The following is a 27,909-nucleotide window of genomic DNA, read 5'->3' on the forward strand; positions in this document are numbered from 1 at the left end:
CAATTTTGCTTTTCAAAAAGTTAGCCCATCTTTGGAAGGGTTATATGTATGATGTGAGGCCTCAAGAAGGGTATCAAGTACTTTTATGAGCAGCCTTCACCAAATCACAAGGGCATACCTTACTTTTATGACATTCTTCATTGAAGGCAAAAGAGCCACTAGTAGATTATTTCTTTGTGATGATCATTGAAACCTCACAAATTGATTTTGCCCCACCAAGCATGATTTTTTAAATTTTTAGGTAGACCTTTCAAATCTAATTCAGCTCTCCTTAAGTCCTTAGGAATGGCTAGAAGCTGATTAAATAGGCCTTTGTAATTATCCTTCTTGGGGTTCAAATTTGAATTCAAGGTACCTAGTGGCAAAAAAAGGGGGGATTGGTTACCTAGATACCTAAAAAAAGATCATCGTTAACAAGAATTAAACACATAGATTTTCTTCTTGGGATCCAATTATGAACTCCTATGACCAGGGTATATCTAGTTGCAAATGGCCAAGAATGGCTACCCAAATCTAGATTGAAATGTTGGCAATGAAAATCAAGCACATGGGCTTGGATTCAATATGAACTTTAGAATAGTCCATTTTAAATAAAGATTAAGGAGTCGAGGATTTTGGTGATTAAAATTTCGATGTTATCAACCAAAGTCTTTTCTTCCAAAAGGATTATATGGTTTTCCAAAATTTAAATTTTAATGTCACTTCAATGGTAATGTAAGCCTTCTAATTCATTACAATGCACATGAATAGGTATGGAGTTATAAATTCATAAATTTTTCTAATGGTTGCACAAAAGGATCTTGGTTTACCTATTTTGAGTGTTGCTGACTGCTCGATCGCCATCTCCTGATAATAGGTGTTGTAAATTGTTGAGTCCTACATCCAGAAGTATTTGAAAGAGAAAAGGGTAGATTAGATTTTTTCCTTTATGTAAAAATCATAACTCATTAGCTTGATGCTTTTACTCCTTCATGCTCGCAAATTTTTTTTCCCTTGTTACATTTAGAATTGTTCAGAATCTTGTACTTATATAACATTGTATATATGTGATCAGAATGACCTTTTGTCATGGGCTCCATCCCCCTTAATAACCCCCTTGCACTGATCTCTCTCTCTCTCTCTCTCTCTCTCTCTCTCTCTCTCTCTCTCTCTCTCATTTAGGTGAAGTTAAATTACGTCTCATCAAGATTCTTCACATGCCAAATTGGACTTCCTTTTTGCTTGTCAAATTTGAGGAACCTAGTTGAACCCAATGTTTTGACTTGAGTATAGGAAGGGGATGTAAAGGTTCCTTGCAAAAGAATTCTCCTTAAAAAATTGTATTGTTAAGATTGTGAAGTAATGGCCTTTTTTTATTTTTTCTTGTTTGGCAATAACCGGTGTGTTGTTTGAAATTTTAAAGTTAATTACTCAATACACTAGCAAAAGAGAATATTGCATTATGAAGTCATGCATATTTCTATTTCTTTTCAATTGGTGTGAGAAGTGTATTTTTTGAATTTGTGAAATCTCTCTCTCTCTCTCTCTCTCTCTCTCTCTCTCTCTCTCTCTATATATATATATATATATATATATATATATATATATATATATATATATATATATATATATATATATATATATAATTTTTTTAATATATATCTCGCTAGTCTAATATCTTGAAATGCTTATTCTAAACCTTTTTCTTCTTGAAGGGAATGTAACAACATGAAAAAGTACACAAAGTGAAGTATGGACTAGATAACCATGTGAAATTGCTTTCTCACCTATTAGTCTCATGATACATGTAATTTATGATGTCATGGAGACCCCATAAATATAGCGATTTCTTGTGGAAAACAGAATCGTTTTGCTATCTTAAACTCTTGGTGATCATATGTGTTATTTTAATGATTAATTTGAGCTATCAAACATTATTTGCTGATAGAAATTGAGTGCTAGGTTGAATGCTAAGAGGTAGTTCCCCTACCACACATGACCTTCAAATTATTATGAATGGGCCACAATATTGTGGGCAAAAGTTTTGCACATTTTTTCTAACTTCAAAATTTGAAATTTTGTCTAAATCACATTCTTTTCTCAAATAAATTTTACTTTCCTTCCTGAAGGAGAACACTAAATCTCAAATTTATTATAGATGATAAGATAACCTCACTCTCTTTTCTTGAAAGATATTGCATGTGGCACCTTTTGGCATACAACTTGCGAAAAAGGCCACCATATAAATGAAGGTAAAAGGAGTGTATCCAATTACATGCTTAGCACTAGTCTTAGCAAATTTCAATTAAGGAAGGCTCTCGTATTGATTGGATTGTTTCTTACTATTACATCTAAATGTATTTTCATGCTTTGGGTAACCCTCTTAGTGAGATGATATCTCTCTAGATGGTTTATAGTTATGAGCATTGATAATAACACTCAACTTGTTAAGCACTATATTGCAAAATAAGTAACAAGTATCATGTTTAAAGCCTTTAGAGGCCTTTATAGTGTGTGGAAGTACCTAAAAATCCTAGTTAATGATCCATGTTCTGGGAGAAACAATGAGCCAAGGATAATAGGTGCAAGAACTTGAAGATGGAGGAAGCCATGGCATGAAGAGAGAGAAGCATTGGAAAGTAGGAAGTGGCTATGAGAATTGGTTACTAAATTTTGATCCTATGTTTTGAGCACATAGTGAAAATTCATCAAAGTGCCATGCGAGTGGTGGATAGGTGTAATGGAAGCCCATTACAATCTCAACTATTTCTATCTCCTTTTAAATTTATCCTTTTTACTAGTTTTGTCCACCCAAATGTGAAAAGGGCTAGAGTTGGAAGCTGAGCTGTAAATGTGGGCATTATCCTTTTTACTAGTTTTTTCCACCCAAATGTGAAAAGGGCTAAAGTTGGAAGCTGAGCTATAAATGTGGGCATTATCCTTTTTACTAGTTTTGTCCACCCAAATGTGAAAAGGGCTAAAGTTGGAAGCTGAGCTATAAATGTGGGCATTGCTAGTAGAATGGGACTCTTTTTTGGGTGTATCTATATTGAAGGAGCTTACGCAATGAAGTTCTCTATCACTGTCTCTTCTCTAAGCCATTTTTGCTCCAAGCATTCTTGCTTAAACTCAATCTCTTGTAATCTTTATGATGAATAGAGTATTGCCATGGCTTCTCTCTTTTTGCCTACAATTCAATCAATGTATGCTTTGTGTTAAGCTTTGCTTGAAGGGATGAATTAGTTGCTTAATACTTAGTGTATGCTTGATTAATGAAGTGGATGCTTGATGCTTGAATACTTGTGTACTTGATTAATCTTGACATGGGCATACTTGAGAATTTGCCTTGCTTGCAATAGTGATGTAAATGAAGAAATGAATAGAATGCTTGGTTGAAGTCTTTTTTGCTTATGCTTGTATTGATTAGGCTTAAGAGGGCAAAAATTGGTCTTAAGTGCTAATCTAATCTCATTTTCAATAATGGGCAACCATTTGAAGAAGGAGGCTAGGACAGTGCATGTGGGCCTTTGATATATGCTTGTGGGTTCACATCAGTACTCTTTTCATCATTGATCACACATTGCTTCTGAGTGTTGTGGGTAAGACAAGAGAGTGAGTGGGTTAGCACATTCATTGCTAATCCACTCAATAAGTGAAGCGTTAGATAGGTGGAGTCATCTAGAGTCAAACCAAGGGCAAGCTAAAGATTCCCACATTCTAACAAGGTGTGGATTCTTACATGAGCAAGTTCAAGCGAAGCTCTCCTAAGTCGAGCTCTTTATTTGAGGAGTGTTGGGTTAGAGCCACTGGCTATGGTGACCTTAACAATGGCACCACAGATGGGGAGCTCTAATCTAAGCTAGTGAGTCTTGGGTTTGCTTTGGGTAGTAGATTGCTTCATTGGTTGCAAAAGGGTGAAAGCAAGAAAAGGTGGTATAGTTTTGACTATCTTGGACAGTACCTTGAAGGTGCTAGAGAAAGTCAATTCTAACCATAGTATATAAGAATCTAAGATGTGTAATAGTATTAAGAAGTGTAATTTATGCACATAAGTACTTCTAAGGCTATTGGTAATGCCATTGGTGCTATTCTCAAAACTCAAAAACCTCTTTCTTTTTCTACTTTTGAAGTACCCAAAAAGTACTAAAATTGTATCACATTTTCCTGCTTTTATCCCAAAACCATTAGATTAGGGCATTGGATTGGGTGTGTGATCCAAAGGCCAATATTAGATTAGGATTTGTAGTTAGTGTCTTTAATGCAAAAAAGAGAGTTGTCGGACTCAAAAAGCCCTCACTTTGGCATAACAGTTGAGTGTCTCTCTCTCTTGAGTAGATCAGTGCTTTTTAGAACTTTATTCACTTTGGCATTTCAAAATTTAATTCAAGTTTAAAAGTCTTACATAGTGTAGCTTTAGAGTCCATTAGGCACACTATAATTGATAGAATTAAAAAGTAGGTTCACATAGGTATTTTTCAGCTTCATTTTGTGTTTTTTGGCTTGTAGTAGCTACAGATTGGAATGTGAAAAGCAGTTCTTTGCATTTATATGATTGAAAATGTATTGTACATGGTATGCATTGGCCTGTAGAGTGTATATCTACTCTTTGGATGACCCATTGACAAATGTGGAAAAACCAGGATTTAGGATTCTACTTCTTCCTATCAAATGTGCTAGGGCATATGCCTAGGGCGTGGGGGATTGTAGATTGTGCATGTAGCCCAAGGTGTAACACATTGTCGATGGACCAACTTTCTGAGCTGTACATACACTTTTTGTCAAAACTAACAACTCAATAATGAATAACACTATATGACCTATCTGCCCACAAAATTTGAGCTTCATTAGAGCTATCGATGAGTCATCTAGATTGTTAATTTTAGATGGGATAGACCTTGTGTAACTAGCATAAGGTGCCACAGTACTCAAGGCAATAAAAAGTTTACCTAAACATAAGCTAAGTCCAAGATTGTGTGGTTGAAAATTGATATTGTAGTCCTAATGTTTCGGGAGAAATGGAAAGTAGACTACATGTACAAGTGTGGGCACAAGGCTGAGGATTAAGAGAAATCAATGCCAAAAGAGAGGGAGAGCTACAAGAGAAAAGAGGAAGCAGCAATAGGAATGGGAATGCAGGAAACTATTTTTAATGGCTTTTCCCACATTCAAGTAAATCTCGCCTAAGTGCAATGTAAATACATATTAAGCTAGAATGTGGGCTTGTAAGAGTTCCAAGTTGTAATACTCTTAGCCCATTAATGTGATTTATCATTTTTTTTAAAGAATGTCCACTCACATGTGAAAAGCTGAAGTTATTTGAACCTAGGTATAAAAGTGAATAATCTTTATAGAAATTAGGGGCATTTTGGTCATTTCTCTCAAAGAGATCTCCAAGTCTAGCTCTCCTCTATACTAAGCTTACCTCAAGCTTCCATAGCTCGAGCTCTCATTGTAAGTGATCTATTCGATTAATGAAGTGGGCAATAGCTTCTCTTTTCTTCTCTTTCACTCTTACAATGGTTATGTGAGCAATGCACGTTCTTTGCTTATGTGTGATCAAGTAATTGATGCATGTGCGTGTGCTTGCTTGCTTGCTTTGTTGATTAGCATTGTTCTCTTTGATTAGAGTGGTATGGGTTTGCTTGCTTTCTTCATTATTCTCTTTGATTAGAGTGGTGTGGGTTGAGTGTATTAGCATTTGGGCTTGCATTAAATCATTGTATGTATGTGTGGGCATGTTTAGATGAAGGAAGGCCTGTCTTTGAGTGCTATTTCATTCCTTCATTGCTTTGATTAGAAGTAGGGTGAACTTTCTTGATTAGTACTTGTGGGGTCATTAACTAATCTATTTCACTTGTGGGCAATCATAGGGTGAAGAGAATAAATTAATAGCCAATGTTTTCTTCGATCGAGTGTGTGTGGGCTCTTGAATGTGATCATTAATAGCTTAGCACATTATTTGAGAGTGAGGTTGAGTCAGTTACAGTTAGTGGGCTAGCTTATCCATAGCTAATCTATTCAATTAGTGCAATTGAGTTAGTGGAGAAGTGACCGTTAGGCTATCCAAGTGCAATGCTAGAGATTCCTTTGCTTTGACAACGTGAGGTTTCCTCCATGCGCTAGCCGGGTTAAGCTCTCCATAGACACTCTTCTTATTATGAGGATTGTTGGATAAAGCCGTTATGCTATGGCAACCCCAATAATGGTGCAGCTTTGCTACTACTGCTGGGGAGCATCAAGTCTTTAGTTGAGCATCGAGTCTTTAGTTGAGCATTGGGTCACATGTTAGGCTCCCTTGGTTACAAATCCATTAGATTAGGACATTGGGTTGGGTGTGTGATTCCAAGGCCAATATTAGATTAGCTTTATGGTTAGCATTTTTAATGTAAAAAGAGAGTTTTGGGACTCAAAATACCCCCTCACATTGGCATAGCGATTAAGTACCTCCCGCTCTTTAGGAGTTTAGTGTTTTTTATGGTTTGTTAACTTTTTCATTTCAAGTTTTCTTTGAAAGTTCTATTGACATGGGAACTAACCTCGAAGGCCTCCGCTCATGAATAATGTTGCAAAAGGTAGATGAGGCAAATTTACGTATCGCCATCACTGTGGAAGATAGGAGCGGTGCAATATAATGGTATGAGAATGCACACTGATAGGTATGTCAGAAAGTATCTATATAAGGGAGATGTACACATTCCTAGACGGGTTTAGTGGATACAACCAAGTAAAAGTGGCATTAGAAGATCAAGACAAAAAATCCCTTATAACAAAATGGAGAGTGTTTGTAGCCACACAGTTATGATGTTTGAACTAAAGAATGCCCCCACCACCTTTCAGCGGCGGCAGCGGATGGTTCAAAAAATATTCTATGACTATCTAATGAACTTCATGAAAGTCTTTGCGGATGATTTTAGTGTGGCAGGAGAAAAGGCCAAGCATCTATAAGGTTGTGCTTGCAGAGATGCAGGGATACAAGACTAAAGCTAATCCTATAAAGTGTGCTTTTGTTGTGAGGTCAGGAGTCTTACTGGGGCATATGATCTTGAAAGAAGGCTTAACCATAGACCCTGATAAAGTAAAAGCAATCACGAAAATGGACACACCAATTGACCTTAAGCAATTGGAGAGGTTCATAAGAAAAATAAAGTGGCACCACGTAAGATTTCTCAAGTACTTGGCTCATGTAGCAAGTCCCCTATATCATCTCCTCAAAATGGACGTGATGTTTACATGGACGCAATAATGCCAGCAAGCATAATTTCAAAGGTTGAAAGTACTGCTTACAACTGCTCCCATTATGGCTAGCCCGGATTGGAATAAAATTTTCCATGTGTATGCTGACGTATCAGAGAGGGTGCTAGAGGAGCATTAATGCAAGAAAAGGACTTCGGGTTCATGCAACCAATATACTATGCAAGCAAAACTCTAAGCACAGCTGAGAAAAATTACAACACTACTGAAAGAGAAGCTTTGGCAATGATTTATGTAGCCAACAAGTTTCGGCATTAACTTTTGGGTAATATGTTTATTTTCCACATAAACCACTAGGCCTTGATGGGTGTACATAATTAATAAAGTCTATTTTGTAGAAAAGATGGCCAGATGGATGTTGCAAGAATTTGACTTTGTCTTGCAACACACACTTGGCAACAAAAATAGAGTAGCTGATTTCTTATCACGCTTGGAAAACTAGCCCAGAAGAGGATGTGATGTTGATGAACTTCTGGATGCTAGTTTATTCTCCATTACCAATGGAACAAGGAAAGATTGGTATGAAAATATGAGGAATTTCTTTATGGATTATCAATTTCCAAAACAATGGTCCCATGATAAAAGAAGACAGCTAGCAATAAGAAGTAGACATTTCACTATTCTGGCAGGAGCATTGTACAAGAGAGGAATAGATCAAATACTCCGGAGGTGTGCCCCAAAACGTTAGAAAAGGCAAATACGAATCGAGGCTCACAAGGATTGTCCAGAGGACATCAGGGAAAAAAAACTACTCTAAAGAAAATATTGCAAGTAGGGTTGTGGTGGTCCACAATGAACAAAGATGTGCACATCTTCACAAAGAATTGTGACATGGTAGTGAATGGGCCAACCCAATGACAAAACTAGGATGCCCATACATTCGGGCCTGCCGTTGCAACCATTCATGAAGTGGGGATTGGATTTTGTGGAATCAATCAAGCCCAGGGCAAAAGAAACACAATGCTGTTACATCATCACAGCAACAGACTATTGCACCAAATGGCCAGAAGCTGTGGTACTCTAGGGGAACACAGCAGGAGAAGTTGCCAAGTTTTTGTATAAAAATATTATAATAAGGTTTGGATGCCTAGTGGAAATAGTGAGTGATCAAGGAAAGCACTTCATCAATGAAGTCATGCATGAGCTCATCACTAAGCACATGATCATTCACACAAAAAATCTATCACTTATCATCTGCAATGTAATGGGTAGGCAGAGTTTACAAATAAAATATTAGTCAAAATACTAAAGAAAATGGTGGAGGCCAACCAAAAAGATTAGGATCGGAAATGAGATAGTGCCTTGTTGGGCCTTTAGAACAACAAACAAGGTCACCACCAGGATGACACCATTCAAGATGGCTTACGGATTAAAGGCTATTGTTCCCATGGAATTTGTGGTCCCTAGCCTGAGGATAGTAGTTCACGAGAAACTACTCATGGAGGAATCCTAGAGGTGCAAGGTATAGGAATTGCTCAAATTAGAAGAAACAAGGCAGGAGAGTGTATATTTTGCGAAAGCAATGCAGCTTGGACATACCAATATGGAAAAGTTAAGATCTTCAAAAAGGGGAACAAAGTGCTAATATTCAACTCTAGGTTGGGCCCACACTCCGGTAAGTTGAAAATACGATGGGTAGGACCTTGTATTATTCACGAAGAGGTAGCTCCAAGCACCGACTCGTTGAAGAACCTTGATGACGACACAATGCGCGTCAACAAGGTAAATGGCTATAGGTTGAAACCATATCACTCTTCTTCAGAAGAAAAAGAAACATTGTACAAGTATTTGGCATCCGAGTCCAAGATGCAGAGATAGACGTGCAAAAATAGAGTCCAATGGTAGAAGAAAGTATAGCTAGCTATCACTCACTTCAGGAGAACCCCATACAAGAAAAGCAGACCCGAAAGAAAACAATGTAGCAAAATTCAAGACCATAGCCCTATCATGAGTAACCACGTGATCACGGTCCTTAATGAAGAAAATTTCAAGGACGATACATAGATTAAGAAGCGCAAATCATCACGCCTCGAAAATTGTGGCACCAATGGATACGAAAGTAATGAACAAAAACAAAGAGAATCTCACAAGGACTCCAAGAACAAAACCCGTGAAAGCAAGAAGCACAGAGCAAATAGTGTCCTCTAATAGCAAATCACCGGCCACCAAACAATGGGCAAAGAGAAGGTAAAGGGATTGCAATTTTTGAAGCTTGTGTTCTTCCCAGATTTGAACGAAGCACTGCATGCAAAGTGGGCAACATCCCTAGGATTTGGTGGGATGATAAAACACGATTGGGATTCCGTTGCAAACCTTGAGGGAGCAGAGCAATTGTTGCAAGGTTTTGCCCTTGAGTTGGTAGTGGTGGTACACTTGGTGCATAATCCACGCTTTGCAATTGTCGATCTACGTATGCTCCTTAACAGATCCTTGAAAGATTTTTGGCAACAAATTCTCTTCCCTCCGATTCATGATAGGTAACACTAGTCGAGATCATAGACTCAAAGAAAGGTGTTATCATAAAGCATCTCCCTTTTTTTATGCTCATATACTGGTCACCTTGATAGTTGACCCATACCTCCAATGCAAAGGGGAATGGAACATCCTCTATTTTCATTGTGAACCAGTTCAAGATGTCTACATATAGCTTGGCTCCGTATTTGTTATGCCTAATGTATTTGAACCATATGTCAAATTACAGACACCTCACTTGGCCATGTGGTGGTGGAGTTTGTACTTCCAAATCATAGAAGTTATCCATGAGGACAGATACTTTGCTTTCCAATACACAAGATATTTCACTTGAGTTCGAAGATGTGTCTTCTATATCTAGCTCAATGAGCTCTGCAAATCTATCGCCACTTTCTTGGTGGGAAGGGACCCCAGTAACAATTGAAGATCCAAATGTAATGGTCCTTGCAGATCATGAATGCCTCTACATAAATGCCTATTTGATAAGTCTTTAGAAGTTAGCACATGATCACCAAGAGTCTAGGATAGCAAAAACATCATATTTTCCACACGAAACCACTATATCTAATGATCTCCATGACATCACAAATTACATATATCATGAGACTAGTAGGTGAGAAAGAAATTTCACATGGTGATCTAGTCGATATCACTTTTCGTATTTTTTCATGTTGTTACATTCCTTCAAGAAGAAAAAGGTTAAGAATAAGCATTCCAAGATATTAGGCTAGCAAGATATATATATATATATATATATATATATATATATATATATAGAGAGAGAGAGAGAGAGAGAGAGAGAGAGATTACAAATTCAAAAAATACACCACTTCTCATCGATTGAGAAGTCAAAAGAAATAGAAAAATGCATGACTTCACAATGCAACATTTTCTTTTGCTAGTGTGTTATGTAATTACACTTCAAAATTTCATGCAACACACGGCTTATTACCAAACATGAAAAATTAAACAAAAGGCCATTACTTCACAATCTCAACAATACAATTTTATAGGAAGAATCCTTTTGCAAGAAACATTTATATACCACTTAAATCGTCAAGTCAAAACATTGGGTTCAACTAGGTTCCTCAAATTTGATAAGTAAAAAGGAAGTCTAATTTGGTGTGTGAAGGATCTTGATGAGACCTAATTTAGCTTAACCTAAATATGTGTGTATGTGTGTGTGTGCGCGCGTGTGTGTGCATATGCACATAACAAAGAGAGAGAGAGAGAGAGAGAGAGAGAGAGAGAGAGAGAGAGATGGATGCAAGGGGGTTATTAAAGAGGATGGAGCCCATGAAAAAAGGTCATACTGATCACATATATACAACGTTATATAAGGATGAGATTTTGAACAATTCTAAATATTACAAGGAAAAAAAATTGCGAGTGTGGAGGAGTAAAAACATCAAGTTGATGAGTTATGATTTTTACATACAGGAAAAAACCTACTCTACCCTTTTCTCTTTCAAATACTTTTGGATGTAGGACTCAACAACTACAACACCCATTATCCAAGAGATGGCGATGGAGTAGTCAGCAACACTCAAAACAGGTAAACCAAGACCCTTTTGTGCAACCATTAGAACAATTCGTGAATTTATAACTCCGTACCTGTTCATGTGCATTGTAACCAATTAGAAGGCTAACATTACCATTGAAATGACATTAAAATACAAATTTCGAAAAACCCTATAGTCCTTTTGGAAGAGAAGACTTTGGTTGATCACATTTAAATTTTAATCACCAAAAACCTCAACTCCCTGGTGCTGTTATTCTTTATTTAGAATGGACTGTTGTAAAGTTCATATATTGAATCCAAGCCCATGAGCTTGATATTCATTGCCAACATTTCAATCTAGATTTGGGTAGCCATTCTCCTCTCTTATAGCTATTTGCAACAAGATATACCCTAGTTATGGGAGTTCATACTTGGATCCCAAGAAGAAATGCTATGTGTTTAATTCTTATTGTTGACGATGATCTTTCTAAAGGCATCTATGCAACCAATCCCCTCTTGTTTTGCCACTAGCATCATTAGGTACCTTGAATTCAAATTTGAACACCAAGAAGAATAATTACAAAGACCTATTAATCAGCTTTTAGTCATTCCTAAGGACTTAAGGAGAGCTAAATTAGATTTCAAAGGTTTAGCTAGTAATTTAAAAAATCATACTTGGTGGGGCAAAATCAATTTGTGAGGTTTCAATGATCACAAAGAAATAATCTACTGGTGGCTCTTTTGCCTTCAATGAAGAATGCTACAAGTAAGGTATGCCCTTGCCATTTGTTAAAGGCTGCTCATAAAAGTACTTGATACTCTTCTTGAGGCCTCACATCATACATATAATCCTTCCAAAGATGGGCTAACTTTTTGAAAGGCAAAATTGCTAAACTTTTCAAGGATAGACAAATTTTTACTCTTCGAAGGAAAAGATCCACTTTTTAAAGATCATTGAGTAAATTTTGTTAGATAGATGTCAAAGAAAAAGAATATTATAATCTGAAATTCAACGAATATCCAAGGCCACCCTTCCAAAAATGATCCTTAAAGGGGTTAACATTTGGGATTTCACTTGTGTATTAAAACTCTACACTTTGAAGAAATGACAAACTTATAGTTGTAATTACCTATTCATAAAGCTACCAAACTCCTATGAGCAAACACCCATTAGGTCATGCCTAAGTATATCTCAAACCCACTCTCTTTCGAACTCATGCATGCAATGTAATTATGAGGCTCCAACTTCTGAGGCACAAATCATTTAATAATAAGAATCCAATATGGCTATCTTCAAATTGCAAATTATGTGAGGAGGGCTAGACTTACTTTCAAAAAACATTTGTGATTGTCCCCTCTTTTTTCGTCATCAAATCCACACACACATACATAAAAGGAAAAAAGCTTGGCCCACACGTCCACACACAAGCACACACATAAAAATATTGTATAGATATTTATGTTGCATATACATAGGGGTAGGATGCCTTGTTTCCACCCTCTTAAAATGAGAATAGTTTGCATAGATATTTACATTCCATATGTGCAAGGGTAGGCTCTCTTGTCTACCCTTTGAATTTGAGGAAAGCTTATAGGATCACACCCACAGCCTCTCCCAAGCGAGAGGTTGACTCTACCCTTTGGGCTAATCCAAGTATATAATTGTCCCTCATATGTAATGTAAGGCTTTAATGATTTTTTATAATTTTCCTTTTTGGTAATGCAAGGCTTTTTTTTTGTTGGTATCAAGCAACATCCTTTCAAATGGGAGGGATCAATCATGATACCCTAACCCCACCCTCCAACACACACACACACACACACACACACACACACATTAAGCACTTGCTCCAACACAATGCTTGTATTTTTAAAAAGGTCATGTGAATTTTTTTTGTGAGAAGTAGAGTAGATAATGCTTACCCCATGACAGTAGTGCGAATCATCCAACACCTATGCGCTTGAAATTGTTTGTTTCTAGCTGTGGCCACAGCACGAGCAAGGCATACGAGGAGAGTGATGGACGCAATCGCCATAAAAAGCCGTCCCAAAGTCCCAAATTCGGAGTTGACAAGCATGGTGGTTGAACCCGTGAATGCTAAAAAAAGGGATGCACACACAAATGCATACCCCATCTGTCGATGTAGCTTGAAGTGACGAGCCCTGAAGGATGAGTTGAATTGAAATGGTGCCACGAACAAGAACACAAGACCTGCTAGAGAATGCAACTGCACCACGACCACCATAATAATTAATACAATTCTTGCCTTTTTCTTTTGCTAAAACGTGCTTATCCTACAAAACGAAAGAGAGAACGTTTTTATGTAATTTGATCTATTTGATGGGGGTAGGATTTGAACACATGACATGTTGAATAGCAACTCCTTTAGGTAAGCAATCTACCACATGAGAGAGAGAGAGAGAGAGAGAGAGAGAGATCTTTGTTATCTTGCAGTAATGATCCCAAAAAGAGACCACATATTTCTATCCAAGTGGAGTGGGATTCAAGCAAATAACATGTTAAGTACAAACTCCGTGAGCTAACCAATCTTGAGAGAGAGAGAGAGAGAGAGAGAGAGAGAGACAATCAAATTGCTCTCACGAGTTGCAACAAGCTCTTCCCCTTTTTTAAAAATGCCGATGTTGTGTAGCTTTTTTTTTGGGGGGGGAGGGAGGTGTACACACACACACACACACACACTCACTCACCCACACCGCCCCTCAATCGAGGTCGCCAACAGTGTTCACGCCCACCACGACTAGGGACTTGGCAAAACGAAACACTTCACAAATTGGACTACCACCAAACTATAACAAGCCCCTTGGTAAAACTTAAGAAAAAGTTGCATGCCAACCGTGTAGGACTTTTAACTTTTAGTACTTGTTCTACTACACTCACTTGAATATGATGCATTATTACGGATCATACTTCCTCCCTATTTACAAGTTATGAACTATTTTGTGGCACATATAACGAAATCATCTAAAAAACAAGGAGATGAAATACCTTAAGCAACGTCAAGGCATGACATCTAGGAATGCACATATTAGTTATCACACAACTAGAAAAATAGAACATTTACTTCCTGAGAGCACATACATTAGTGCTAAAAGTCAATCACCCCTTAAGACACTCTGTTTTTTTAATAAAACTTCAAAAGCATGAGTTTTTGTGTCCTTGACAAGACCAAGGCTAACAATATAGTCCTTCGAGGGCATTTTTTATAGATTGTTGAACGTTTTGTGTCCTTTTGGTTTCATGACAAAGAGCTAGGTTGTGCTTAGAGGTGACCATAGTGGCAAGACAAAGTAGGAACTGTGTTTTCTTGAACACACACCATATAGGAAGAATAAGCATAGCATAGTGGCAAGACAAAGAAGGAAGTATATGTTTTTGAATACACACTATACAAGGAGCATAAGAGTAGCATCCGCACCCATAAGATGGGCAAAATATGTTAAATTTCATTGGTTGAGAGAGGTCTAGGGAAGCAATTGTTTTCTTCTATCATCAAATATATGTGCATACGTCGCCTCTCTAATATCCAGCCTCTAAATTATGTAGCAACTAGAAGAGTACCCCTCTAAACTAAGGACTAACCCACAATTTCTCCCCAAAAAGAGTTTGACTATAGCATTTGTTCATGCCTATGTTTGCCTAGTGAAAAGGTAATCTTGATGCATTACAAGTGGAGAGGGGAATAACTAAGGGTTGCAAACTCAATTGCATAGTAAAATAAAGGTATACAAATCTTAATGGCTTATGCCTCAAGAGAAGGGTTGCAAATCTAATACAATAAAATAAAGGTATACAAATCTTGATGGCTTTTGGTTGAAGAAGGTATACACCATTTTTTTGTGCAGCGAGGAAGCGAGGAGGTTGACACACCAATGGAATGTGCCACCTTAAGCGAGAGCTTGCATTGAGGGGCTGCCCGCTACAACCCCCGCTAGTTACTCCCCATAAGAAACCAGACCATCCAGCTTCATCACATCACACACACAGCATCATAGAGCATAACATCAAACTGCAAAGACTAATCATCACACAAGGAGCATGAACATAAGGGCCACGCCCTTCCACAATCAGCCAGACAAAGAGGATCCCTGTTTATACATGGCAACATAATAAATGATACACCACGAAACCAACCAAGCACCCTGCACTCAGTACCTAAGGGAAACCTCGCGGGTGAGAACCCGCTGTAGTACGTCAGACCACATGGTGTGTGGCTGACAGAAGCCTCTGCTATCCGCCTGCGAGCCGCCTCTGCAACTCCGTGTAGGATCCCCAACTCTGCTGTCCGCCTTGGAATCGCCTCCGCAACTCCGTGTAGGAACCGCTTCCTGCAATAGAGAGTCGATGACGAATCAACCCATGTACATCGCCATCTTCTCTTCAGCTGCACATTGCTTACAGCGGTCCGAATCGCCTTTGCAACTCGGCCCCTTTGCTTCACCTGCAGCACAAGCCTCTGCTTTACCACACAATGCTTCTGCTCTTGCGCTCCAACATAGCTACAGAGAACAGGCAGTGCACACACATTCTTCAAGCGCGGCTGCCCTGCAGTCTCGATAAAAGGCTCGGCTGTTTACAGCCGCGCACACACGCATGCGGGCTGCCCTGCGCCTCTACCCTCTGCACGCAAACAGCCTCGCAAGCTTGCTCCTGCGCTTGCTTACACACTTCTTCGCCTGCTTACTGACGCACTTGCTCGCACACACCCTCGTATGCTTGCTTTCACGCTCTTACTCGCAGACTCTGTTGCATGCTTGCTCGCGCGGCTGCCCTGCAGTCTGGATGAAAGTCTCGCTATTTACAGCCGCGCACACACACGCATGCGGGCTGCCCTGCGCCTTTACCCTCTGCACGCACACAGCCTTGCAAGCTTGCTGACGCGGCTGCCCTGCAGCCTAGGAAGAGAAACATGGCTTTTTGCAGCCGCACACACGCGCGCACGAGCTGGTCAGCACCTCCTCCTCCTGCACGCGCACAGCCTTGCCTGCTTGCTCACACCCTTGCAGGCTTGCACACGCACTTGCTCGCTCGCAGGCCTGCCGACGCGCTCACTCGCGCACACACTTGCATGCGAGCCTTCTGCGCTCTCTGTCTCTGCAGCCTGCTGGACTCGAGTGCTTCGCTCTTCGCAGCTGAGCACCCTTGCTCACGCGCTCGCTCGCATACACCCCTGCAGCTCGCTCACGCACTTGCTCCTCTGTTGGACTCGAGTGTATTGCTCTTCGCTCTCTCTCTCTCTCTAGAAAAGATACACCCGTGTGTCCTCTGTACGCCTGGCCCCCACCTGCCTTTATTAAGGCGTACACCACATCAAATTCTTTCACATGGTAAGGCTGCCCAAGGTACACTTGCACAACTGAACCTTAATGCACCCACTAAGGCCCGGTTCCCATGGAGTCTCAATGCGTGATTCCGTCCACCATCAAGACTGCAGCTCGTGTTCAAGTCTTGTCTGCACACGAACTCGGTCCACTTCTCATGGAGTCTCAATGCGTGATTCCGTCCACCATCAAGACTACAGCTCGTGTTCAAGTCTCGTCTGCACACGAACTCGGTCCACATGAGCTTCCGTTGTCAAGCGGAGATTGGTCGTCGTCCAAGATGACCTCGCTTGACGAGAACCTCGTCACATTTCCTTCCCCCCCTCCTCAATTCCGGAGCCTCTTTCCATCGAGATCTCTTGAGAGGATGATGCTTATGGTCAACCAAGGTAGCTACAATCAGCTGAGCACCCTTGCCCACCGCTTGCTTCAGTTATAGGGCTGATAAGAGCTTGGGGTATGTTGCTGGCTGTTCTGTGGTAGCCTCCCCACTACCCTTATCCTTGAATCACCCAAGAGGAGGAGCTGTTCCGAATAGGAAGAGATCAAGACCTTAGCTTCTTGCAACCAAACTTGCCCACGCGCAATGTCAAAATCGTCCATTTCGCATACACTGAAGTCTGTTTTGTGAGTAACCTCGCCCACAGTAATTGGAACGCTTTTGGCCTTCTTCCCGACCTCCTTGTCTGGTGAATTCACAGCTTTCATCACGGATCCGGGATCCGCTTCTATCTTCATCCCACACTCCTTTGCTTTTGCTAGAGCTTGCTTAGGTGGACAATCACGAGCATAATGATTGCCACTGCAAATAAAACACTCCACCTCTTTCGCTTTTCCCGTCGACTTGCTTGAGCCCGCTCCTGACCTTGAGGACTCACGTCTTTCCGTTGCCTGATCCTCCTTTCTTCGAAGAGCTGGCTTCTTTGCTGGTCTCTTTTGATGTGGAAGTGCCCCCGCTTCCGCCACCTTCACAATCAGACCTCTTACCCTTAAAGCCACTCTTGGTGTTATCTTTGCCTCCATTCGCAGATGTGCCCACACCCGCCGTAGTACACTTAGTACTTTTAATGTACTAAGTGCACTATGTGTACTAGTGCAATATACATGTGTGATAGGGGAGTCACACACTCATGCCTCATGAGTTGACTTATCCCCACAACTCTCTCTCTCTCTCTCTTTCTCCCTTGTTCTTCTCTGTGTATGTCTCCCACATGAATTAACCTAACCCTAATTCTCATTCTCCCACACAACTGGTATCAGAGCCAAGAAGAAGGCCAGGGGTGATCAAACCTGCTGACCTGTAAGCCATGCCCACAACAAACACCAGCAGGTGAGGCTAAGGAAACCAGCCGCTGGAAGAGAAAGCGAGAAGGCGCCAGCCAATAGAACCGGGAGTTGTCAGCGTATGCGCAGACGATCTCTCTCTCCTTTAGGAGACTGAAGCGTTGAATCCAATAAGTTGGGCAGCAATTCGCGAGCGTGTAGCGCTGGGGACAGGCTGGCGCTAGGCGAAACAGGCATCGCAGCAAAGTAGCGAACACAAGCGCACAGCAAGCGGGACACCCAAGAACACGTGTAGCGCGTGAGTGAGCGTTGAGCGAAAGCAGCGAGCCACTGAAGCAAAAGCGTGAAGCGAAGGCTACCACAGCCGTAAAGTAGGCGAAGGCGTGTTAATCATCGGCGAAGCACACGTTGGGCGGAACCTGTATACAGCGCACAACTCTGAAGAGAGGGCATGCGCAGCCACGCTGCCCAGCAGGCGCAGCCAAGCTGCTCAACCAGTCAGCGCAGCAACGCATGTGGGCAGATTCGCTACAGGTTGTGCATCGATTACCATGATGAGGACTTCCACGCTGCCCTGCAGAGATTTACCTTGCCGCCTACACACTGCCCTGCAGTACTGGATGCAGCCGAGAGGCTGGGCGTAGAGGAGCACCAAATTCATCACCAAAATCCGTACATGAACTACAGCTACAGCAGCTTCATCACCCCTTCTGCAAAAGCATAGCACAATTGCAGCAGCAACTGCATAAGCATCAGCACCAAATTCATCAACCCACCTACAAATCAAAGAAAAATCAGAAAATTACAAGGTATTTTCCTCAATTTTTTTTTGGGATTTGCAATTGAGCAAGTACAATCAACAATTGAGCAGTTACAGGTGTCGAATTGCTCAATTTTGAGCAAAATTGGCAAAATTGGGTGACATTGGTCACAATCAGGATCAATTTGCAGGACATTGGTCACAATCAGGATCAATTTGCACGAAATTGAATGTCGAAATTTGGGGCTTTTGATGTAATTGTGCAATTAAGCACTCATACATGCTGTATGATGTGAAAAATCGCACATTTGGGCAAAATTGCAGCAAATTGCAGTGCAAATCAAGGGGCTTTTGTGCCGATTAAGTTGATTTGCATGCAGGCAATCGCATTTGATGCTGTGGATAATGTGTTGATGCCTTACAAGCACTCAATGTGCCTGTAAATCAAGGGGCTTTCATGTATTTGATGTATATGTGGCCAGGGGGAAGCATCGTGAACACTCTGGATGCCTTCATGTGCGTCAATGTACCATGTATGATCAGAAATTGATCTTAAATCAAGGGGCTTTTCAAGTTCGTATGCTTGTTGAGCTTGGCAAAGCAACAGGCAAGACATTTATGCCTTGAATCCTCAAAAATCAGCTTGCAGTCAAGGGGCTTTTGCCCAATTTCTGTTCGGAACTGTTTTATGCGGTGTTCGGGACTGTAAAAGTCTGATTTTCACTCATTTGGACAGCCAGGAGAGCATTTATTGCTATTGTACCTGCTGGTACAGATTTGGCACAGCTTTGTGCAAGTTTTGGCATGGCTGTACACTGTTTTGAGTGACCAAAAGGTTCAATTTCAGCTGCTGTACTTGCCGGTACAGGTTTGGTACATCATTGGTGAGCACTTGGTACTGCCGTACAGTACTTTGGAAGGGCAACAGAGCACATTTAAGGTGCTGTCCAAAATATGCAGCAACCAGATTTTGGTGATTTCATCACATAAAGTGGGAGAAAAGTTGCATTTGTGCTTCCGCAGTGGGAGATAAAGCTTGGGAGAACAACTGTGAGCACTTTGTGTGCTTTTGGTGCAGTGTTTGCACATTTTGCAGGGAGTCAGGCATTGACAGGTTGCATATTGCTATGGCAACCACAAGTGAGAGCTCTTCATTGCTTCACATCAAGAAGCTTGAAGGCTCGCATAATTATGATATTTGGCAAACCCAGTGCTACAATGTGTTGCTCCAGAAAAAGCAGCACAAGCCTATCAAAGAAAGGGGTGTAATGCCCGCTTCTCTTACTGCTGAAGAGTGGGAAGATATGGATGAGCTGGCAAGATCTACTATCATGTTGTCTGTGTCAGACTCATTACTTTTCAGCATTCGTGAAGAGAAGACAGCTTGGGGAATGTGGCAGAGATTGCAGGACTTGTATGCCCAGCAAAGTGCCTCAAGCAAAGTGTATTGGTTGAAGAAACTCATAGGTCTTCAGATGAAGGAAGGGGCGTCTATGACAGCCCATCTAAATGAGTTTAATGGTATTGTCAGCCAGGTCATTAATCAAAAGTTGGCAATGGACGATGAGTTCAAAGCCACTTTTCTGTTATGCACTTTGCCAGAGAGTTGGGACACATTTAGGACAGCCACTAGCAATTCGCATGCTATGCTGTCATATGCAGATGTTGAGGGTGCTCTTCTTCAAGAAGAGATGAACAGGAAAAACAACTCTGTTGGAAAGTCCAATGCAATGAATGCACGTGGGAGATCCCAGCAAAGGGGGAAAAGCCAAGAAAGGGGAAGGAGCAAGTCTCGCTCCAAAAAGGATTTGGAATGCCATTATTGTGGCAAGAAGGGACACATTAAAAAGCAATGCTACAAATGGAAAAATGATCAAAAGGAAAAGGGAAAAGGCAAAGACAAAGAGAAAGATGAAGCCAAAGATGTAAAGCCAAAGGGCAAAAGTGGAGTCAAGATTGAAGAAATTAATGTGTCACATGCAGGTGGCAGTGAGGATGAGGTCCTATTTACTTCTTCACTTGATGCCCATTCACTTCTTACAAGTGGTCATGGTATGCACTCATGGATCATTGATTCAGGTGCCTCCTTTCATGTCACAGGTTGCAGAGACTTGCTTGTCAGGTATACTGCTGGCAATGAAGGAGTGGTTTATTTGGGTGATAACCATGCATGCAAGATTCTTGGCAGAGGTGATGTGAGGCTTGTGTTTTCAGATGGCTCACAGCTTATGCTCCATGATGTCAGGCATGTGTCTGAGATCAAGAAGAATCTGCTTTCTACTGGACAGCTTGATGATGCTGATTATGTTACCACATTTGGTAGTGGAAAGTGGAAAATTAGTAAGGGCTCACTGGTTGTTGCCAAAGGCTCTAAGCTGGACACTCTTTACTTCATGCATGCAGGTGTTTGTCACCATGCTAATGTAAATGCAACCGAGCTGCCGGAAATCTCTATGTGGCATAGCCGGTTGGGACACATGAGTGTCAAAGGAATGGAGCAATTGTCTCGTTTGGGTTACTTGCCTTCTCTAAAGTTTTCAAGTTTTCAGTTTTGTGAGCATTGTATATATGGTAGGCAACTACAGTGCCCCCACAAGAAAGCTCTTGGACAGAAAGATGCCCAATTAGAGCTTGTGCATACAGATGTATGTGAGATGCCTCAGCTTTCTTTGGGAGGGGCAAAATATTTTGTGTCTTTTATTGATGATGCCACACGCAAGGTGTGGGTCTATCCTTTTCGTTTGAAGAGTGATACATTCTCAGTGTTTGAGAAGTTTGTTGCTCTTGTTGAGAATCAAACTGGCAAAACACTGAAAGCTTTGCGTTCCGACAATGGTGGAGAGTACATGTCCAAACAGTTTCAGGACTTTTGTGATGCTAAAGGCATCAAGAGAGAGCTCTCTACTCCTTATGATCCTCCACAAAACGGGACAGCAGAGAGGATGAACAGGACCATTCAGGAGAAGGTCCGTTCTATGTTGTCACATGCTGCATTACCTCATGGTTTTTGGGCTGAAGCTGTTATGACAGCCGTTCACCTTATAAACAGGTCACCTAACACGAGGCTTGGTGGGAAAGTGCCAGAAGAAGTATGGACAGGGAAGCCTCCGTCATACAAGCACTTGAGAGTGTTTGGTTGCGTTGCGTACGTGCACATACGCAGGGAAATGCGCACCAAACTTGATCCTAAGTCTCACAAATGCATATTCCTAGGATATGGTGACAGAGGTGAAATGGGGTATAGACTTTGAGATCCCATGAATAGAAAGATCATACGCAGCAATGATGTCATTTTTGATGAAACATGCATGTATAAGGAGCCTGCAAGGCAACAGGAGCCTGGCAGAGTCATCTTTGATGATGATGGACATCATGGACAACAACAAAGGGCTGTAAATCAGCCATTACAGCAGGAAAACCAGCCCGTAAATGGTGCTGAAAATGGCCCAAATGGACAGCCAGAGATGGCAGAAGATATCCCTATGGATATACCACAGTTGGAGGAGATACCGGGCATGATATTTCAGCCTTATGGCATGGCACAGGAGCCACCAATGGGTGATATGCAGGCTGGACAGCAACCTGCAAATGATGGTCATTGGGTACGGAGGTCCACTAGACCCTCCAGAGCCCCTGACAGGTTTGTTCCAAGGGTTGACTACTTGATGCTCACTGACTGTGGGGAGCCCTCATGTTATAAGGAGGCTTTACAGAGGGCAGACAAAGCTCTATGGGAGCGTGCCATGAAGTCAGAGATGGATTCTCTGCACAAAAATGAAACATGGAAGTTGGTGCATTTGCCTGCAGGCAAGAAGGTTTTGCCATGCAAATGGGTTTACAGGCTCAAAGTTGCACCAGATGCAAAGCCAAGATACAAAGCCAGGTTAGTGGCTAAGGGCTTCAAGCAGGAATATGGTGTGGACTTTGATGAGATCTTCTCTCCAGTGGTCAAAATGACCACACTTAGAGGTATGTTAGCTTTGGTTGCGCATGATGATCTGGACTTGATTCAGATGGATGTGAAGACTGCTTTTCTTCACGGTGATCTCCATGAGGAGATATATATGCAACAGCCAGAGGGTTATGCAGTAAGTGGAAAGGAGAAGCTTGTATGCAAGCTGAAAAAGAGTCTTTATGGACTCAAACAGGCACCAAGAGAATGGTATCATAAATTTGATACATTCATGAAATCCCAGAAATTCAGGAGAAGTGACATAGATCACTGCTTGTACACCAAGAAAGCTTTGGATGGCAGTCTATTGATCCTCATCTTGTATGTTGATGATATGTTGATTGCCGGGAAATCTCGTAAAGAGATGGATGCCTTGAAACAGAGGCTGCATGAAACCTTTGATATGAAGGATTTGGGTGATGCAAATCACATTTTGGGTATGCGGATACTTCGGGACAGAAATCAGCATGTGTTGTATTTGTCTCAGAAGGAATACATTGGCAAAGTTTTGCAGAGGTTCAATATGGATGGGGGGAAGAAGACTAGTACTCCTTTGCCTCCATATGTGAAACTCAGTGCTATGGACAGCCCACAGTCGGATAGTGACAGGGCTGATATGGCCAAGATTCCGTATGCTTCAGCTTGTGGCAGTCTCATGTATGCCATGGTTGCTACTAGGCCGGACATTGCATTTGCAGTGGGAGTGGTTTCTAGATACATGGCCAACCCTGGCAAGAAGCATTGGGAAGCAGTGAAAGGTGTCATGAGATACCTGAAGGGCACACAGGATATGTGCATTTGTTTTGGCAAACAGGATGCATTAGTGCATGGTTACACGGATTCGGATTATGCCGGTCATCCAGATAACCGGAAACCTACTACCGGTTATGTATTTACATTCACAGCAAGTGCTGTGTCATGGATATCCAGGATGCAAAAGTGCACTGCCTTATCTACTACAGAGGCCGAGTATATTGCAGCCACCACAGAGGCTTGCAAGGAGGCATTATGGCTATCTCGGTTAGTGGTTGATTTGGGCTATACAGGGGATATTCCATTGTTGCATTGTGACAGTCAGAGTGCCATCCAGTTGGCAAAGAACCCTGTCTTTCATGCAAAGACGAAGCATGTGGATGTGAAGTATCACTTCATCAGAGAGGTGATAGAGAACAAGCAAATTCAGCTTGTTAAGATTCATACGGATGACAACCCGACTGATCTGTTGACAAAGAGTTTGCCTCCGGAGCGGTTTGCTCATTGCAGACACTTGATGGGCATTGGATGAGGCCAGTTTCAGCCTTGATATGGCCTTGTATATTATCATGTACATGCTGATTTTTTTCTTTTCCTTTACTTAAGGGCACTTTGCCTTTAAGTGGGAGGTTGTTGGGGTAAAGGCGTTATGCCCACCCTTATAGTGTGTACAAGCCCATAAGTTATAGTACATAGTACACTTAGTACTTTTAATGTACTAAGTGCACTATGTGTACTAGTGCAATATACATGTGTGATAGGGGAGTCACACACTCATGCCTCATGAGTTGACTTATCCCCACAACTCTCTCTCTCTCTCTCTTTCTCCCTTGTTCTTCTCTGTGTATGTCTCCCACATGAATTAACCTAACCCTAATTCTCATTCTCCCACACAGTCTTGCCTTCCATTCGGCATTCATGCGCAGAAATTGTTTCTGCAAAGCTGCCTTCAGCTCATCCCATGTCGAAATAGCGAAAGTATTTCTTCCGTTGTCCACATCTTCCACGTAATTACCCCACCAAAGCTTGGCATCTTTGGTTAAAAAGGTGGTCGCATAAAGACCTTATCTGCCTCTGCAGTAAGATTGGCACTCTTGAAAAATTGCTCACAGTCATACAAGAAGTTCTGCAAGAGCTTCACCTCTCGTGTGCCATCAAAGGGCTCGGGATCCTTTGGCTTGATTGCCCTTGTGGACGAGCCAGCTTTGGCCCGAACCTCTCCTTCTAATTGCGCCACCTTGATCTTCAAATCTGCCACTTGCCTATTGAGGGCGGCCACCTCCATTACCGCACTCGCATAAGCTGCATCCAGCCAGATGACCTCCTGTTTGAAGGCATCCGCACTTTGTTCAAGGGTCTGCAACCTTTTCTCCAACTACAACACCCTTGCTTGAGTGGGAACTCTTGGTGGTGGTCTGCCCGCCAAGCCAGATGCCGCAGCTTGGGGTAGAGCCTCTCGAGGCTCCCATTCTAGCTCATGGTCCAGAGCATCTCCTCCATGCACGGACTGGATGTCACTCTCATCCATGTTGTAATGTATGTAGCCCTAGCTAGTTCGAGGGTTGAATCGCTCCAATACCACTGCCACGTGAGGGGTCCGCAGCGCTCTCACTTTTTCCCTAAAAGCTACCCGCTACTTCACCGTGTTGGCCCGAAAGAATCACAAGCCCCACTAGTTACTCCCCATAAGAAACCAGACCAGCCAGCCAGCTTCATCACATCACACACACAGCATCATAGAGTATAACATCAAACTGCAAAGACTAATCATCACACAAGGAGCATGAACATAAGGGCCACGCCCTTCCACAAACAGCCAGACAACTTCACTAAAGAGGATCCTTGTTTATACATGGCAACATAATAAATAATACACCATGAAACCAACCAAGCACCCTGCACTCAGTACCTAAAGGAAACCTCGCGGGTGAGAACCACTGTAAAAGTACGTCAGACCACATGGTGTGTGGCCGACGGAAGCCTCTGTTGTCCGCGTGCGAGTCGCCTCTACAACTCCGTGTAGGATCCGCAACTCTGCTGTCCGCCTTGGAATCGCCTCCGCAACTCCGTGTAGGAACCGCTTCATGCAATAGAGAGTAGATGAAAAATCAGCCCCTGCACATTGCCATCTTTTCTTTACCTGCACATTGCTTACAGCAATCCGAATCGCCTCTGCAACTCAGCCCCTTTGCTTCACCTGCACAAGCCTCTGCTTTACCACACAATGCTTCTGCTGTTGCACTCCAACATAGCCACAGAGAATAGGCAGTGCACACACATTCTTCAAGCGCGGCTACCCTGCAGTCTGGATAAAAGGCTCGGCTGTTCACAGCTGCACACACACACGCATGTGGGCTACCCTGCGCCTCTACACTCTGCACGCACGCACCCTCGCAAGCTTGCTCCTGCGCTTGCTTACACACTTCTTCGCCTGCTTACTGACGCACTTGCTCACACACACTCTCGTAGGCTTGCTTTCACGCTCTTACTCGTAGACTCTGTTGCATGCTTGCTCGTGCGGCTGCCCTGCAGTCTGGATGAAAGACTTGCTGTTTACAGCCACGCGCACACACGCATGTGGGCTGCCCTGCACCTTTACCCTCTGCACGCACACAGCCTTGCAAGCTTGCTGACGCGGCTGCCCTGCAGCCTAGGAAGAGAAACACGGCTGTTTGCAGCCGCGCACACACGCGCACGAGCTGGTCAACACCTCCTCCTTCTGCACACGCACAGCCTTGCCTGCTTGCTCACACGCTTGCAGGCTTGCACACACACTTGCTCGCTTGCAGGCTTGCTCATGCACTTACTCACACACACACACTTGCATGCGAGCCTTCTGCGCTCTCTGTCTCTGCAGCCTGCTGGACTCCAGTGCTTTGCTCTTCGCAGCTGAGCACCCTTGCTCACGCGCTCGCTCGCATACACCCCTGCAGCTTGCTCACGCGCTCGCTCCTCTGCTGGACTCCAGTGTGTTGCTCTTCGCTCGCTCTCTCTGCAGAAAAGATACACCCATGTGTCCTCTGTACGCCTCGCCCCCACCTGCCTTTATTAAGGCGTACACCACATGAAATCCTTTCACATGGTAAGGCCGCGGTTCCCATGGAGTCTCAATGCGTGATTCCATCCGCCATCAAGACTGCAGCTCGTGTTCAAGTCTCGTATGCACACGAACTCGGTCCACTTCTCACGGAGTCTCAATGCGTGATTCCGTCCACCCTCAAGACTACAACTCGTGTTCAAGTCTTGTATGCACATGAGCTTCCATTGTCAAACAGAGATGGGTCGTCGTCCAAGATGACCTCGCTTGACGAGAACCTCGTCACGGGAAAGGGGGGGGCGCGGGGGGGGGGGCGCAATATCTCATACTTGTTAAACCATGTAAGAGCTGAGCCTCGCCCACTATTAGAGTGCTACCTCAGTACTAGGAGGAGCTTAACAAATTTACCTACTATATAAGAAAACGACATCTATAAATATACATATACTTCAGCGAAAAATGGTGTATCTTGCACACAAAATTTAGCTAAAAATGGTTTTTCTTGTAGGCAACCTTGAAACAGTGAAATGAAGGTTGAAATGCTGCTATTTTATACGAAATAACCATGTGTGTGTGGTAGAGCTAGTCGTGTTTGTACATTCATGGCCTCTTGCAAAGACGAGTGGTGGAGCTGGGTGATAGTGGTGCTTAGTCTCCATAAGCACATGGAGGGACTTGATGCTAACGTCCTTGTAAAGTGAGCACTTGGGGCTTTTTGATATTTTTATGGGTTTGAACCCTAAAAAGATATTTTACTGCCAGCAGTGCTTGACAAAACCGGCATTTACATGTAATTTTACCGACTGGATTTCAGAAAAACCGGCTGAATATTGACCATGCCCTTACATTCAAGGGCCGAAATTCATTAGTTTTAGTGTATATTACCCGTAAAACCACTAAATTTAACACAAAATACAGGTTGTATTTTTCAAAACCTTTATTTTTAAGGGCAGGGAAAAAGGTTTTTGTCGAGCAGTGGAGAAGAGAGAGTCTCTAAAGAGAAGAGTAATCTCTGTATATTGTGTACATGAAAGAGAGAGATTCCTACGTGTGTGTGTTGTGTGTGTGTGATTACTCTGTATATTGTGTACATGAAAGAGAGAGATTCCTACGTGTGTGTGTTGTGTGTGTGTGTTGTGTGTGTGTGTTAACTAAGAGAGAGAGAAAAACACATACTCAAGGACTTAAGGACTGTTCGTGAGTGTGTGTGCGTGTGTGTGTGTGTGTGTGTGAGAGAGAGAGAGAGAGAGAGTGAAATTGAGAGGTGAGAGAAGAACCTGCCAAAGGGCAACGTGGTCGACGATGTGAAGGCCAGCAATATCAAAGCGACCGGCAAGAGCAGCAATGGTGAGATGCTTGTAGAGATTGAAGTCTCCAAGCACGAAGGGAATGGAGTAGCCCGCAAAAGGAATGCCCACGCCCAGCAGCCACCACCACCCCACCCCTTCTAACACTCCCTGCACACCCATCCCCCTCTCTCTCTCTCTCTACAAACAGCAGAACGACTGATGCACTTCGTTGCTCTCTCTCTCTCTCTCTCTTAATTTGGGAACTTGGAAGTTGGGTTATCTAAGATGCCG

At 42.4% G+C, this 27,909-nt stretch overlaps 1 protein-coding gene across 2 annotated transcripts; it reads right to left on the minus strand.

Moving 5' to 3' along the window:
• Positions 1–789: 789 nt before the first annotated feature.
• On the minus strand, positions 790–27,909 carry LOC147625512 (uncharacterized). 2 transcript variants are annotated; one of them, XM_086817014.1, is made up of 3 exons: positions 27,607–27,909; positions 13,127–13,431; positions 790–876 (listed from the first exon to the last, which is right to left on the minus strand). In XM_086817014.1, the coding sequence occupies exons 1-3, from the start codon at positions 27,796–27,798 to the stop codon at positions 810–812; spliced, it is 564 nt and encodes a 187-aa protein (XP_086673140.1). In that variant the 5' UTR covers positions 27,799–27,909; the 3' UTR covers positions 790–809. The 2 variants fall into 2 exon arrangements, with proteins under 2 accessions (XP_086673140.1, XP_086673139.1); XM_086817013.1 differs by lacking the exon at positions 790–876 and adding an exon at positions 10,994–11,316 and having other exon boundaries at positions 27,607–27,905.

This window comes from Cibotium barometz, chromosome 23, assembly GCF_041138505.1.
Source record: "Cibotium barometz isolate CiBa-2024 chromosome 23, ASM4113850v1, whole genome shotgun sequence".
Taxonomy (NCBI): Eukaryota; Viridiplantae; Streptophyta; class Polypodiopsida; order Cyatheales; family Cibotiaceae; genus Cibotium; species Cibotium barometz.

Bases quoted from the DNA above. Each gene is read 5' to 3' on its own strand.
- LOC147625512 (XM_086817013.1), bottom strand. From the start codon at position 27,798: ATGGGTGTGCAGGGAGTGTTAGAAGGGGTGGGGTGGTGGTGGCTGCTG. The intron at 13,432-27,606 runs GTTCTTCTCTCA...GTCGTGGTGCAG, and splicing joins ACCACGTTGCCCTTTGGCAG to TTGCATTCTCTAGCAGGTCT. The intron at 11,317-13,126 runs GTAAGCATTATC...GCACATGAACAG, and splicing joins ATTCGCACTACTGTCATGGG to GTACGGAGTTATAAATTCAC.